This window comes from Oryzias latipes, chromosome 18 (assembly GCF_002234675.1).
Source record: "Oryzias latipes chromosome 18, ASM223467v1".
In the NCBI taxonomy this organism is placed as follows: domain Eukaryota; kingdom Metazoa; phylum Chordata; class Actinopteri; order Beloniformes; family Adrianichthyidae; genus Oryzias; species Oryzias latipes.
Window position 1 is genome coordinate 28,761,039 of NC_019876.2, and position 16,847 is coordinate 28,777,885.

At 44.0% G+C, this 16,847-nt stretch overlaps 1 protein-coding gene across 5 annotated transcripts in view; it reads right to left on the minus strand.

Annotated features, from left to right (window-relative positions):
* Positions 1-16,847, minus strand: part of LOC101175686 (dedicator of cytokinesis protein 11) — an 85,445-nt gene that overhangs the window by 3,918 nt on the left and 64,680 nt on the right. For all 5 annotated transcript variants that reach the window (XM_023965826.1, XM_023965825.1, XM_023965824.1 and 2 more), the window contains 12 exons: positions 12,928-13,110; positions 12,708-12,821; positions 11,845-12,060; positions 9,154-9,211; positions 7,821-7,927; positions 7,593-7,715; positions 5,528-5,641; positions 5,207-5,353; positions 4,845-5,055; positions 3,619-3,809; positions 1,557-1,657; positions 1,331-1,469 (listed from right to left, as the gene is read on the minus strand). In XM_023965826.1, coding sequence (XP_023821594.1) covers positions 1,331-1,469; positions 1,557-1,657; positions 3,619-3,809; positions 4,845-5,055; positions 5,207-5,353; positions 5,528-5,641; positions 7,593-7,715; positions 7,821-7,927; positions 9,154-9,211; positions 11,845-12,060; positions 12,708-12,821; positions 12,928-13,110 — 1,704 coding nt within the window. The remainder of the gene's footprint in view (positions 1-1,330; positions 1,470-1,556; positions 1,658-3,618; positions 3,810-4,844; positions 5,056-5,206; positions 5,354-5,527; positions 5,642-7,592; positions 7,716-7,820; positions 7,928-9,153; positions 9,212-11,844; positions 12,061-12,707; positions 12,822-12,927; positions 13,111-16,847) is intronic.

The following is a 16,847-nucleotide window of genomic DNA, read 5'->3' on the forward strand; positions in this document are numbered from 1 at the left end:
CCTGCCCTATCCTGGGCTGCCCCCTGGAATCTGTGGAGGTGGTGGGTGTTCTTTAAGGGGTCACCGATACTGCACCCCAGCTCCCACCCGCTGCATGAGAGCGCCGATGCCCCTGAGCAGCTCCTGCAGCCGCAGGAAGGAGGCAGCTCACAAATGCAGCTTTAAAATCGGTAAAAATGTAATTTTGTTTTGGCGCCCTCCCTTAATTTTGCACGTTGATGGTTTATGTTGTGAAGCTGACATGTACCCATACGGGGGCTGACCTGTACAGGTGCTGCAGGTTTCTGGGTGAATGGTCCAAGGCGCTTCACGGTCTTAGGCCAAACACCAAGAACACTTTGACACATGGGCGGGCAGGGCGGGAATCGAGCCTGCAATCTTCCAATCGGAGGTCGACCACCCTACCACCTCACCACGGCCGCCCCCAGGTTAGTGGAGGGTCGTAGGGAGGAGCAGCCGCACCTTTAGAGGAGCTCAGGTGCGTCTTGGAGTTCTCTCCAGGCTCGTACCACCTCAAGGGGACGTCATGAAAATGGAACGTACCACTGTTGTGCGTGTGGTAAATGTGTCAGTACATTATACTACACACACTTATGACCCAGGAGCGTGCACGTGTCACGTGAACAGAACTAGCACTAAGAAAAAGGTTCGATGACCTTGTTTGTGTTTGCGGCTTCAACAGCTTTGCCCGTTTTTCACCCAAAGAAGATTAAAGAAGATTAAAGTTTATCTGATCTAAACGGTTTATATATTTTTAGAATACAGATTTCCCTCAACGAACCCTTTTTTTATTTTTATTTTTTTACTGAAGTACAATTTTCTCCCCTTTGCACAGCAGTTATATCACAGCTGGTCGAGTTGACTTAAATGAAAACCTCTAAACTCTAAAGAAACATGTTTGTTTTGGTGTCAGAAGGATAATCCTCCCAGTCAACAGTTACAGTGAATTAACTCTTCTGCTCCAGGCTTGAGGGTTGAACCCCACTGTCACATCAGCTCCTAACAGAAATGCAGATCTCAACCCCCCCGGCGCCAACAGTTGCTAACAGCAGGCCCTACAGGTGAGTCTGTCAAGCTCTTACACAACAGCTCCACCTTCATTTTCACTTTTTTTTTAAATAAACCCCCCATTTTCAGTCTAGAAGTTTAAAAGTTCTCAAAGGAACTTTGGTTGATCCACCTTTTGGTCTTTAGAACAATCAGAAAATGCATGCAGAGGTCAGAACAAGGACAGAAATCCAAGCTAGAACCAAATTCAAGCTGGAGGGAGTGTCAAAGTGAAAGTCATTCTTTCTGGGTTAGGGTTGGGCAGGCAGGCAGGTAGGTTTACCTGTTCATGGATAATGTCTGACAGCTCCTTCACCATCTCTTTAAAGTTGGACTTGAGCCCCTCGTGGTACTCAAACTGATCCTCCTTGATGAGGCGCTCATTGATGTCCAGGGCTATGCTGCACGCCTCCACGAAACGCCTGCATTTTTATTAAAAAGAAGAGAGAATAAAGGTCTGTGAGGTCAAAAACCCACCATGGGGATCTTTCTTGAGTTAAAAAACGTACCTGAAGACATCCCTGAGCTCTTTCACTTTCTTACTTCCAAACTGGTTGGTCTTATTGTCATCCAGGAATGCCCTTGCGTAGGCCATGGGGCCTGCGTTCACCTGCAGAGGAACATGTCTGAGGCTGTTGCAAAGACACTGGAGCCATGGCTAAATAACACAGGGGCTTCCTGGCTCCAGGCGCTCTGCTGCTACAGCCTGCAACCACGCTGCAACGTCTAACTCATCCATACGGAGGCTTTGAGTTACAGCACTGCATTCTAGAAAATATGATTTATCGCAGACTTTTCTGAAAACCATTAGAGCCATTACTAGCATGCTTTTAGTGCAATAAAGCAAAGACTAACACTTTCTACAGAATGGAAACAAATGATGTTGTGATGAGGATTCATTCATCGCAGGTTTTCTTTCTAATTGAGCTAAAAAAAAAAGAAGACTCAGAGCTTCAAAGATTGTTGACATCGATCTCAACAACACAACTAGAATGTGTGTAGTTTACATGTTAAAGTCGTGTCCCACAGCCACTACGTACGCTTTGTGCATATTACACGGATGTAAAGTGGTCATCCGTGAATCTACGTGGAAAAAGTCAGAAAAGTTGCGGTCTTTAGGTGAAATGTTCACAGATGTATCAGGTATGAACACGCTAAGAACACGTAAACCAACGTAGAACATGAACCGTGTGATTATTGTGATGTTTATCTGTAATTCATCAGTGATTCATGCATCAATGATGTCATCTGAACGTGATCTGTGCGCCGTATACGTGATCTAAAAGTTACACATCAGTGGTTTATGCATGAAAAGTCTGTTAGACAAACGTGGAACGCTCCTGGAAACATACACATTTGTGTTTCTCACAAAAATCACACACAATTGAATGGGTTTGTTCAAAAGGCGCCCAAGTCCAAGAGGTTTGTTTTTCCAGGAAATGATTGTAATTGCATAGCTTAAAGGGAGGCTACACCAAATGATTCATACTTTACCCAGATTTAGCTCCAGTTCATAGCTTACAAATGCTATAATATGAAGAACCTCACTTTTATCATTTCAGAGGACTAGCAAACTAAAGTCTCTGGACTTGGGCCCTTCTTGAATTAAACAGGGGCGCTGCCATATTGGATAACTAGTGCTGCCATCTATGGGATAAAGCTAAACCCATGCAAGAGATGCCCAAGTCCAGGAATTTGCATCAATGCATTTTAAATGTCAAGCATAGTCAATACATTACAACAGACTTGGGACTTTTTTGCACATAATCAGAAAGCTTTTCTTCTGAAGACCATAGAACATATAATATCTCTATTTTGAAAAAATTGTAGACTTGGCCCCTTTTGAACTAACCGGTTCAATTGTAAAAGATTTACCTAATAATTGCATTTATACCACGGTCCGGGTGAATACTCGATTCTGATTGGCTGCTGGTTGTGCATTTAAAAAGTGATAACGCACAGTTATAACCGAACGCCCCAAAAGGAAGTTCCGGTCACCTATCTTAAATCGTCTGTTTCACTGCTTCTTTAAAACCACCTTTAGCTTCATCATCTGGACAAAAACAAGCGGTGAGAGGAGAACTTCCTCTCTGAACTGATGCTCTATTCAACACATCGTGATCATCAGCATAGATATATAACTTTATATCGATGAATCTGGACTGCAGCAGTGGTGCGGCGCCTTGTCACATTACCATGACAAGGCGCTGCACCACATCCAAATCCAAAAAAATAAAAAACTCGCATTAGTTGTGCTGTTTTCTGACAACATCTAAAATCCTGCGTCGTTTTCTAAGACATAGTTTCTGCAGAGTGGCAGGAGTTCATCAGAAATAATCTGTATTTTCTCCTCTTAGCCTCAATATGGAGCTAGTTTTGTGTTCTCTCTCAGCCTCCAAACAAACTTGCGTGTCGGCGTCCAAGATAAAATCAACACGAGTGAAGCTTGTTTACAGCCTGGAATGCCATGTTTGGATGAAGACAGACACACTTTGGAAAATGTGACAAACGCAAAGGAGGATCTGTAACTCAGCAGGGGGGCGGAGCTTAGGAGGGTCGGTCAACCTTTACCTGCACGGACACGCAGCCCTGCAGCTTGAGCTGCAGCTGAATCATGTCCACCTCCAGGCTGGAGCACAGCTTGGTCAGCTCGGCCGTGCGCGCCTTCATCTCGTCTATGGCCACGTCCACCGGCTTTAGCTCCGCCTGCTTCTCCCCCACCACCTCCACCCGCTTCTTGACGTAGGGGAAACTGCTGGAAGCTGGAAGGAAGAGAGCCGCGTGAAGCCAGCGCTGCTTTTAGACTTAAAAGACGTGCAGCCCAGAGGGGTCGTTCCAGGCCGTGACAGGAAAACGTCGCATCCTCAGCACACAACATAAACTCTGTGCATATTTCTTTTTGTTGACTTCTCGTGTGCTCTGCAGAAAAGTTGTGTCTGTCTGGAGTATTTCTCTGCCAAATCTGCTGCTTCTCTGTTGTTATTTTTTTTATCCCCATTCTGAACCACTGCAGCTGAGAGGTGAAAAAACTAAAACTTACATGCTGCTAAAAAGAAGCACAAATGATCTGATTCTAGAAATATTTAAACCAAAAACTGAAGGGAATGTGCATGAAGTCAATAGGTGACGAGGAACTACTTCCTGCAGCGTGAACGACAGGAGCTCGACCCAAATTCCAGGTGAGATTCCAGGTGAGATCATGAGATTGGTTTTGCTTTTTTCCGTGAAAGCGTTTCTCGTTCATCAGTCACGCCTTTATTTGGGCATTTTGAGGCAGAAGATCAAACATGCCACTGTAGAATCATACGGACGCCGTTCCAGTGACCGTCTGTTGCTCGCCGTTCCATCTGACCTGGGGGGAAAAAAGGCTTTTCTGCCCCCCCCCCCTACATGGAACACTCTACAAAAAAAAGCTGGACGTGAAAAGAACTCATTCCTCTGAATAGTTTTAAATCCAGGCTGCGAACGGAAGAGAAAGTCACTTTTAACTCTTCCTGTTTTACATAAACTCTCATTTTTTAATTTATTTTATTTTGTTTTGAATTTTTATTGTAAATGTAATTGATTGTTTCCTCCTAGCCAGGACTCCTGGATGGAAGCTGAAGGGGATTCATGAGAGGAGAGAGCGTCTCTGAGGTCTGCAGACAGTCGTCTTTTGGTCAAATGAAGCCGTCAGGTTAATGTTTACTGAAGCTTTGGGTGGAATAAAAAGCCACGCAGCCTTTGGAGGCAGAACAGAGAAGAAAGAGTGAAAAAAAGAGATGGAACAGAGCCGTTTCTCTCCTCCTCTCACGTACTCAGCAGCACCGTCCTCCTCTTGCACTGCTCCTCCACGCCGCCGTGCTTCTTCCCCGACAGCGTGTACGGCGTCTCAAACACAAAGTGCTTGATGTTGTGGTTCTTCTCGAAATCCGTCTTTTTCTCGGGCTCCTCCTTCTCCTCGAAGAAAGGCTTCACGAACGTCACCTGGATGTACGCAAACCTGGAGTCCAGCTCTTTGGGATTCACCTGTGGGGAGCCGGAGCAGACGGTCAGAAGAGCAACACCAGGCGTCAGGAGGAGCGCCGGATGCAGCGCACGCTGATCTTTTTAATGTGAGGTTTTCCGCACAAACACACTCTTTCTAAAAGGGCCTTTGGCTGCAGCGGTCCGAGCTCACCTTGTTTGAATCCTGGATTATCTTGACGCTTTCCGGGCCAAACTTTTCCCCGTAGAGCATCAGCAGGCGCTGCGAGATTTCCGACAGGCCGGTGAGTTTCGGTTCTTTGTAAATGTACTCCTTCCCGTCCTCTTCCTCGAAGAAGCCCTGCTCAAGAGGTCACATTTTCAAAAAGTTCCCAAACTTTCCCTTTTCTTTGACAAAAACCAAACTTTTTTTATTTTATGTTTTACTCCATGGACTCACAGAAATACAGATGCAACCACAACAACAGATGTACATTTCCACAGCCAGCAGCTCCACAGGTGTGTTTGTCCTCACCTGACCATAAAACGCCACCCGGAAGAAGGTCCCCAGCATTCTGCGGCCGGACTGAATCACCTCCATGATCTTGTTGTACGCTCTGTGCAGAGTCTCGTACAGGCGACTTAGTTTCTGCAAAAACAGACGTGCGTTTGCAGCTTTGTGTGACTGAGCTTCAACACAACAACACAAAAGATAAGCAAAGATCGGGTTCAGGTAAAACATAACAAGCATCCGCTCGCTGCAGAAACTCTTTCCAGCTTGTTCCGTTCTTAGTCAGACTACCTCATGGCACGTGGTTTTTATTAATTGTGAAAGGGCCTCAATCCTGCAAAATCAACTTTCTTGAGCTTTTAAACGTTTTATATTGTTAATTTCTGCGGTATTTCGATCTGAGTATTTCTCTAACAACCTGCTCTCTGAGCACCAGCCCCTCCCAATTAACATAAACGTGTCGACTCTCACATTGTGACATCACAAAGTGAGGAACAGCCCCTTCCAGGAAGAGTCTGCACTGCCAGCTCCGCCCCCAGGCTAACAGACACGCCCACTTTCTCCATGGAGCTAGCGGTGATCGGCTAAACGCTTTCATTTTCAACGCACAACATGTAAACCCTTTTTTTGTGAACGTTTGGATGTTGTTTGTTTTCATGGGAGAAACGCAGACAAGCTGCTCAGGTTGATGTCATAAAATGGGCGGTACCTCCAGGCAAAGAAAGGCGGAGCCTCAAAGATCAAGCCGTCTTACTAAAAGATAAGCTGTGAAAATATCTCATAATCCGTTTTTTAAAAATCGTTCTTTTGTGTATCAAAGTTAAGATCATATATATGGATCTAGTTAACTCTGAGAGGCTTAAGAAGAGCAGAAAGCTGTTGTTGAGGATAATGAGTCAAACTGAGTCATCCAATCACCACTTCCATCCTCTTCTGATCTATTTTCAAAGCGTTCCCAGCCGTCTTTTAACGACGATGATGATGCCGTTTCTAGACAACATCCAAAATCCTGTGTCGTTTTCTAGGACCTAGTTTCTGCAGAGCGGCAGGAGTTCATCAGAGGTCCACCTCTGAGTTGTGGGCGGGACTGTTGGTACAGAGTGACCCCGCCTTCTCTTCCTGTCATCCATAAATGAGAGCTCTCTGTTTATGTGCCCTCCTGCTAGCTTACAGCCCCCTTACCTCCAAGCTAACGTTAGCGGTGCACGAAAAATCAACATCAGATCCATCCATCCGTCCAGTTCTGATCCAGATTCCAGCTCAGACCAGGAAAACAAAGACGTTCATGGATCTGATCAGAAAGGGGCGGAGCAGGGAGCTTGTGGCCCCGCCCAGTGTACTTTCTACTTAAATGTAATCTTTTCTAACAGATTTACACCAATTTGAATAAAGAAATACTCAGGAATGCAGTTTTAAGCTCCATCATGGCCATTTTCATTGGAGGGGTCTTTAAAGGAGGCTGTTGCCCTGAAGCTGCAGGGGAGCAACAGCTGAAAGTGTTTACGTCTATTAATGGACTCAAACTCAGCGATGATGCTCCTATCAGCTGTAGCAAGAACGCCATCAACATGACTGCAGACGTTTATCGTGTTTAATCAACCACGATGGAAAACAGCAGGCCGTGAAAGCAGGAGACTTGAAATCAGAACAACAAAACGAAAACCGGTTCTCCATCAAGATAAACACGGAGACGTGCCGACTGACATCCCCATGCTACTGTGAGTGGGGGGGGGCTTAAACAGATGAAAGCTTTTTCACTTTTCTCTGTCGTCTTTTGACTGTGAGCGCTTCTGCTGACGTTATCTGTGGGGGGGTCATCCCTGGATAAACTGCTTTCTTTTCGTCATCAGCTGCGTTTGTCAAAGCGACAACGAGACACCCCCCCCCCCCCCCCCCCACAGCGACTTTTGATTGTCCCACAACTCCTGAGGGGGAGGGGGGGTCCCCTTGTGCTCAGACACTGCCTTGGAGAGAGGAGAGACTAAGGTTTCACAGCCACATGACCCAGAACTGGTTGGGCAGGTAGAGGCAGCAGTTAGGCTGAAAGGGGGGGGGGGGGGGGGGGGGTTGCAGGAGGAGTCCTGGTTACCTCGTATTCATGACGCCTCTCGTAGACGGGAACGAGGAGCTTGGCGATGTGAGTGATGAGCTCGTAGCGCTCCGCCTTCCACAGAGCATCGACGCACACCTCCAGGTGCTCCACCAGCACCTCCTGCACGGACAAGCGCCCGCCTTCAGTTAGCAGAGACCGAACAAAGCTGCCGCGCTGAATTGACTTCTTGTGTTTGTGACAGAAAAAACAGCAGCTATGCCACACCTCGGTGTAGTAAACGTCCTGCATGCCCACGTCTTCCTTCATGGCGGCCTCTTCGTCGATGTTGACGGTGACCTTCTTAAAAGCTGACAGACCGCTGGGGAACAACTCTGACGAAAGACACACACGAAGCCGACGGGATTACGATTCCCACCCAGACCACGTTGATTTGAACAACACTGCAACGGTGTCCCTAAAGTCCGTGTCGCACAGACTCTACGGACATTGGATCAAAGAAAACGCCCTTCAAAATAAAAGCAGTTCAGTTTATCTTCATTTTCATGTTGTTCAAAAATATAAAAGTTAGATGAGAATCTTCCAAATGTGAGCTGTAGTTGCTAAAGCCCGTGTCTTACAGCCACTACGTACGTTTAGTGTGTATTACACAATACTGTGCGCATATTACACGGATGTAAAGTGGTCAGACGTGAATCTACGTGGAGAAAGTGAGAAAGTTGTGGTCTTTAGGTTAAATGTTCACAGATGTATCAGGAATGAACCACGTTAAAACCACAGAAGAAGTAGGAATAAACACGCTAAGAACACGTAAACCAACGTAGAACATGAAGCGTGTGATTATTGTGATGTTTATCTGTAATTCATCAGTGATTCATGCATCAATGATGTCATCTGAACGTGATCTGTGCGCCGTATACGTGATCTAAAAGTTACACATCAGTGGTTTATGCATGAAAAGTCTGTTAGACAAACGAGGAACGCTCCTGGAAAGACACACATTTGTGTATGTATCTAGCAAAAATTACACACAATTGAGTAAGATTGACGTAATAATTGTGTATAAACTACATAAAATACGCATAAACTAAATAACCCTCAACCGACTAGAACTGAATTCAAGTAAAAACCCTGGACGGACATCTGAGCACATCGGCGAACGCAAATAACGTTTATTACTCTTCCAACTATAAATCATGTTTTTAGTTAATGATCACTAAATTAAATGGAGCAAAAAATGTGCATTAAATTTTTCTTTCTGCTTTTTTTTTAATCCATGCATTTCATCATTTCTGTCACCAGTTTGATAAATCCGTGAGAATTCTTCATTGCTTTGACTACAGTGCTTGAAATAAAAACCAATCAATCAATCAATTCTGAATGAAGTAGACCAACATTCCATATGTGGAAAATGCAGAAAATGTGGGGAGCGGCTGTGCGACGCAGCCATAGGCGACAGACGTGCGGTGAAACGTTCTCAGTGACATAAAGGGCAGCATGACAGATCTGCTTTGCATGTGGCGATAAAGACGGTCTTTGAAGAGGATGAAGTCCCACAGCAGTCTCGAAACTCTCGAAGAATAAATGTGTTCAGACTTACTCTTCCTGTGCAGGTATTCTGCGATGAGTGCAGCCACGTGCACGTGACACATGGCAGCCTGCAGACACACAGAAACCTGGGTTAGCGTCCACGCACGCTAATGTGCACCTTTAGATGAGGCTGAGCGGGACCGCTGGTCAGACACCTGACAGGTCCTTCTCAGCTTTCCCTTTTTTTCTTTGGATCATAAAATGAAATGAGACTTTTCAAAACACTAAGAATGTCAAAGTAAATGTTTGACTGTGATTCAGCGTTCTGGAATACAGTCTTTCCTGTTAGAGTAAAGCTTTTAACAAGCTGCAAAAAGCGGAGACAGTCTGGGTTTGGACTGTCAAAGTGCCTCCTTATCAAACAGTGTGACTAACTTCACAGTCAGCATCGCTCCCCCTTATTGACAGGGACAGACATTGTTAACATATGGGCGCAACCCATAAATAATTTAGTGAGCAATCAGTCTACTTATCTGTGCAGATGCTTTAAGAGGTTCTCAAAAGTTCAGAACCTCATTGAATTTTTATCTTTTTATGGTTTCATTCTTACGGTGGCCGAGAGGTGCAAGACACGCTTACATTTAAGATACAACAACAAATCCCAGTACAAATGATATTTATATTGTTTTTTTACGTGTTTCGTGCATTATGAATGCACGAAACAGTCCAAAAGCTTTTTTTTAATTGTATTACTACAATAAACATTACAACAATGTTTAGCAAGGTAAAGTTTTTGCATCCCTTCCGGTACTAAGGGTATTCCCTTCTGTTAGCAGATACTTGCTTTTCTTAACGTTAAGAAAAAGGGAATAATACCCTGAATACCCGAGGGGATGCAAAAACTTTACCTTGCTACACATTTTTGTAATTTTTAGTGTAGTAATACAATTTAAAAAATGTTTTTGGACTGACTCATGTACCATATTTTCCGGACTATAAGCCGCTAATTTTGTCATTTGCTTTCGACCCTGCAGCTTCTTCGATGATGCGGCTAATTCATACATTTATTTGGCAGCCGCCAGGAGCGCTCAAGCAGCCTCAGAGGGGAGGCTGAATGCATAATTCTATTTTCAGCATCAAACCCGTTTATTTAGACACACCCACAAGCAGCCAAACAGCATGGACGTCACTTCTGCTCTTAGACCCCTCAGTCATGGTGCAACAAAAAGAAACACCCATGCTCAGCCACATCCCACAATCCTTTGGTGCCATAAGACCCAACGTGCACGTGATTGCCGCTACAATATGACGCAGCTTTCAAGTTAAAAGCAATTGTTAAAAGCAGTGTGAAAAAATCACCAACGGGTTTGGAAAAGCTGGTCTGCTGCGTGACAGAGAGGACAGAGCAAGCTCAGGAGGGAATTTACCTCAGAATGACACTGACAACTACAACCAAGGAGAGACTAAGAGAGTGCGGTGAAGAATGTCTGACGCTATTCCAATCCCACACTGAGGAGGAAGACTTCCATGGTTTCAGTGCACAGGAGGAAGATGAAGAAAGCTCTCAGTGACTTTTACATCCATGTTTTTTAAACCAGCCCTGTTAGCGCTGTGTTACAGTGTGTCACAGTAGTGGAAGAAAACTTCTGGCACAGAGGCGGGTGCTTATAAGCCACTGCTGCTCTCTTTTACTGGTATGTTTTTTTAACCAGCTCTGTTGCTACCATATTGCTGCCGCTGCAGCTCCCTGCACCTTCTTAAACACGCACGCGTTTCCAGCACATAAACATGCTCAATCTACAACACAGTGTGGCGACCCGGGGGTTAGCCCCGCCTTAAACCCCTAAGACTCATGGGAAGTGGGGAATCATGGGTGTTAAGTTCCCCACCATGACTGAGGGAGCTGTGAGCAGAAGTGACATCCATGCCGTTTGGCAGATGAGTGTGTGTTCAAATAAATAGGCTAAACTACTGGTTACTCCTCTCACTCTGAGACCGATCATGGTCGCACAGTGTTAGGGTCAGGGTAATCAGTGAGGTCCTACCTGATCCTTTCAACATGCGGCTTATATACAGGTGCGGCTTGTACATGTAAGAAGTGACTTATCCTCCTCAACTTGGGTGGGTGCGGCTTGTCATCAGGTGCGCTCTATAGCCCGGAAATTATGATACTTAAAAATGTCCACATAAAGAAAAAACAGTAATAAATACGTTTGAAAAAACCTTTAATATTACGTCACTTCCGGGATTCAGGACGTTCTCTTCCTGTTAGAAGCCGTAACTCTGCTTTGGTTGTTGTCTATCTGGATTTATTCATTTGTACCGTGATTGTTTTGTGTGATTCGGTATTTTGCTTTTGTGTTTCAGGACTTTGTAATTTGTTCCGAGACGCTTGGTGATATGTTAGTTTGTACTGGGATTTGTTGTTGGTTGTTTCTTAATAATGTAAAAGGGTCTTGCACCTATCGGCCACCGTACATTGTAGTAGATTTTAATTTACAATTTAATATTTTATGGATTTATTACATATTTTACTATTTTTAACAAATAGATTTTAATATTCATGGTTTTTATGGCTTTTTTTGTTTATGTGATGAATGCAAGCTGCTGGCCGCTTTTTCATTTCCTTCATGATTAATAAATCTTCTTCTTCTTGCAATAAATGAATTAAAGAAAAACAAGACAGACAGGCCGGACCAGAATGCACTTCTTCCACCTGTGGTTAAAGGAGGAGCATAAAAGTGAAAGGTGACAGTCACACCTCAGACAGATCTCCGTTCTTCAGGTGTGCTCTGGCCATGCTGTCCAGCCAGGTGCGCCTGAGCTCAGGTGTGCTGGCGTAGGAGCGGGCCAGGCTGTACTGCAGGTCCAGCAGCATCTCGGGGTCTCTCTCGTGCTCCCTCATCTGCGCCGTGGCCATCAGAACCGTCCGGATCCGCTTGGTCAGACCTTTCACCTCTGAGGGGAAGCCTGTGGACTGCCGAGACATACACTTTGTGCATTTAACACGTATGAAATGTCAGTCTTCTCTGATCCATGCGTGATCTACGTCATTCATACGTGTTTCTTGTGTTCAGATGTGCTCAGATGTCCATCGAGGGTTTCAGCCAACAGGTCTTTACGTGAATTCGGTTCAAAGTTTTTGATCAGTTGAGAATTACACAGTTTATGCGTATTTTACGTAATTTGTACACAATCATTATGTAAATCTTACACAATTGTGTGTGATTTTTGTGAGATACACAAATGTGAGTCTTACATACGAAAATTTCACCTAAAGACCACAACCTTTCTCACTTTTTCCATGTAGATTCATGACCAGTTTACATCCGTGTTATATGCAGTAATTGGACGTAGCAGCTGTGGGACACGGACTTTAGCAAATACAGCTCACATTTCAAAGCTTCTCATCTAACTTTTATATTTTTGAACGACATGAAATGAATCATAAACTGAACTGCTTTTGTTTTCTGCAGCTCTGACTTTTACAGAGATCAGAGTTTCTGAACTATTCTGTACTACCTAAAAATAAACGAGGGCTGACTCTGACGGAAGGGAATGAGCTTCAATGAAGACGTTTAATGTTCAAACGTGTGTGAGTGCTTGCTTTTCACATTTCTCTACCTTCATGGTCTTGTCACTGTTTGCAAAGTTGTTGATGATGGAGAGGGACTCCTGGAAGCGGGAACTGCCCGTCAGCGCCACGTCGGAGATCAGCTGACTCACTGCGATGATGATCTGAGGGGAAGAAGGACATTCTGCGGATCAACCTGCAGCTTCTCTTCGCCCGTCGGAGAACGCCGTTTTCTGTCTGCCAGAGCCGAGGAGGCGGTCTTCCCCGTACCTGCAGGTGGGTGCGCAGGAAGGTCTTCCTCTTGGTGAACTCGAAGTTGTTCCTCATGAGCAGGTAGAGCAGCGCGGCGGCCTCCGCCCTCAGCGAGCTCAGCTTGGAGACGCAGCACTTCAGCACCTCGCAGCACAAAGCCTCGCACAGCGTCACGCGGCCCTTGAAGAGCGCCGGCGGGAACTGGCAGGACACAGACATCGACTTCATAAGGCTTTGAGGTACTTTTGAGGCCAACAACAGGTTTTTGTCAGGATCCTGTTGCGGACTCAAATGCAGGAAGTTTAGATAAAGTCTTTAAATTCAGCACTGAATGAAAAACCAAGGCTGGATGCTCGCGAGACTCAAGAGGAAACACAAAACGATCTCGCAACAAGTAGGGGGAAACACACAGATTATACAAACAGGTGGAGGCATGACATAATTGGACACAGGTGTAGTCATTACAATGACAGCTAAGACGGAAAAGTCACTGGAAGGAAAAAAAACAGTAGACGAGGAGCCGCAAACAGAAGGTTACAACAAAACTGAAACATAAGAGCAAACCCCACCCCAAATACCGTACAATACAGTTGAACCGATCCGCTTCGGTACGGCTGTAGGCGGGGCTAACCCCCAGGTCGCCACTGTATTAACTTTGCGTTGAGGTGGAAGTAATGTTAGCCGTGAGTTTCCTCTGAGACGCTGTTAGGTGACGGACAGTTAGCATGTCAACATATGGCTAATGCAGACGCCAGGCCAGAGGTGAGGACCCCCCCCCATCTCCTTACACTCTCCTGGAACAGTACAATTCTCAGATCAGAATGAAATTCCCAAAACTATTTGTTCAATCTTCACATCATGATGTCACTTGTGCACATCATATAAGCAGTTTCTCACTTCTTTGAACAAGTTCCAATTGCTTTGGTACATCCATGCAAATGATTATCTACAATTCTCTGTTCTTTGCTACATTATCAATTGTTTATGTCATGTTGATTAAAATGTATTATATGGTTCACTCTGCAATAGTCTTACTCCTCAAAACACCTAGTCATTAGTTCATCGTCTAAGTCATTAACTGCAAAATGGTTGACCAAGTTGTCATGTGTCAAACATATTTCACTGCATTGCAAGAGAGGATATTCACTGTGATGTGGATGAGAATTTGTGGTCTAACATACAGGAACGACAAGAGGTGTAGGAAGACCACACCAATTCCTACTGCACTGCCTGTACTGTTGTACAGAATATTGTCCTATCTTTTTTTCCCTTTGTGTTACTGTTTGCAGTGTTTTTTTTCTATGTTGGTATGACATGGTCTGTCAACAAATTACTATATGAACGATAAAAGAGAAAAACTGTAAAATGTTTTTTTCAGACCAGTGTTAATTATCCAGTTTTTGGTTCCTGGCAGCTAATAGTTTTTCTTATTTTGTTAAGCAGATCACCTACATAGGTCAATTTTATGTATTGTTATGTAAAACCAATAAATGCATTTTGTAAGTAATTTTTTTCTGCCTTATTTGCAGACAGACAGACAGATTGATTGCTGTTTTTTCTAAAAGTTGTGATAAAAGTTAAGTTAGTTTTCAGAAATAATTTTCAACTAAATTGTTTGACATTTTACCCTGGTAGTTGTTTTTCCCTTCAGTTCCCTTCAGCTCAAAACTGTCCGATACCGGAAATCCTTCCTACCAAATCCATTAACACCGTAACAATAATTCACAGCGTAGCAGAAAGCTTTTGCACATTTTTGCATATCTTTGCTGGTTCTGTCTGTAAATAGCTCTTTAAATTATACAACCTTATTTGTTTACATTCATGTTACATTCTTTTGTTTTTTATATTCTATTTTCTCTGATGTCCACTATTCTTCTTTTACTGCTACGGTAACAAAAAAATTTCCCACATGTGGGTTAAATAAAGTATTTCTGATTTATTAACATGCAATTTTATGAACCCTCACAAAAAAACAAATATATTTTTTCTAAATAGTGTTTTTTTTAATATATATACAGTACAGACCAAAAGTTTGGACACGAAGTGAAAGAATCATCAGAACTGGGAGGGTCAGAGAGTCTTTTAACGGGTGCTGCTGACAGCGGATCTTCTTTCATTTGATCATTGGATTTGATTTGATTTGCTTGCATTTTAGGTGAACTTTTTGACTAACTTGTCTATGCCTTCATTATTTTGTTATCTGTTATTTAAGTGACAACTGAATTTCTCTGTATGGTGATTAAAAAGACCAACAGTCTCACTGTGAACTGCCCTTTGAGAAGAACCTCCTCCTTTCTTCCGTCTTTCACACCGTTGGACTTTGTGAAAATAGAACATCTTCTCCTGCATGACATGACTCAATGCAACTGGACGTTCTGGACAAACGCTTTCAGAGCTACCTCCATGACAACTTATTTAGAAAGGATGCTCTAAGATTAAAGAAATAAATAAAAATGACAGGAAAAAAAGCAAAAATGAAATAAAAAGCAGGGTTTAAGAAAATCCCACAGAATTTTTTTGGGGTATTTTAGGAGTTATAAACTCTGTCGCACCTTCCTTCCGTCTTCTTTTGACGGCCGTTCTTTTCTTTAAGTCTCATTACAACTGTTTTTTGTGTCGTGGGCTCTCCCCGTCAGCACCGGCATGAGGAAAACTCTTGAGTAGGTCACCTGACTTGTTGGCTTGCTGCGTCTGGATGCTCAAGGAATTAGTTGAGCAATTACAGCAACTGACAAGAGGAAATAAGTGGAGCTGTGGAGAACGCAGGCGTGCATCTGCAATAAACAGCTGCAACCCCACTGTGAATGCGTCCAACAGTATTGACAATAGTACTACAGTCCGTGCATTTGCATCCTCCGTCTGCAGTCAACCAGAGTCAGCAGTTAACAGGCGACTGCTTCTCTCCCGTGGAGTCTCGAGCGCCCAACTCGGCGGGTATTTACATGTCATTTGTTTCTGCCGTCACACAGAGTCCTACACAGCGGCTAAAAACGCCACAGTGAGGGTCACACAGTAAAGTTGTGTTTGGATGTGAAGGGAGGAGGACGAGCTGGCAGGGAAAGGGTCAACGCGTCAGAGCGCCGTCTCTCCAGCATGCCGCTGCACGCCGGGCTGAATACTTTAGCGTGAAATTACATGGAAGGAGCGGCAACAGTTGAGGGAAACTGTGACGAACGCAACGTGCGTGAGACGAAAACACGCTAGCCTGCTTGTTACTTCCCTCAAAGATGAATAGGAAACACGTTTCTTTTACTAGTTCCTACATCTATAGCACTACAATCCCTGTCAGAGCTGCTGATTCATCACAAAACCACTCGATACTGATGTTTTGATGCCATCTATTACCCAGCTTGGAAAAAGAAAAAACTGAGTGCTCTTCCTCTGGGAACTGCCTGGGTTCGTTTGCTGATATAAAGTCATGTTGCAACTTCTTTTGTGAATGAATAGTTGAGTCACAGAGACATCATGCCTAACTCCGAATGACCAGTTTTGGTGCAAAGTCCTGAAAAAGAGAGACTGTTTCCAGTTAAACCGGTCGTGTTCAACTGGAAAAGCCTTCATGAACACAGCATTTTGGGTTTTTTTAAAGATAAAAAGCATGTTTTTGGTGTTTTTAACATGTTCTGGTTGTTGGAGGACATATTTCAAGAAAATTCAGGTCAAAGTATTACACGTCTGAGTTTTTCTTTGTTTCAAACGGTGAACTCATTTGTGACCTTTAAATGTTAGGTTGGGGGCTCTAAGCTAGTGGAAAAAGCATGTATACAGAGAACTCTCAGCCATGGGTGTCGGGAAGGGGGGCGGGGTTCCACCAACTCCTCAGAAACAATGTCCTAGAAAATGACATGTTTTTTGGGGGGTATTTTTGACTAAAAACGGAATAACCATCAATGAAAGACCACCAGGAACGCTATTATGATAGATGAAAAGATGATCAG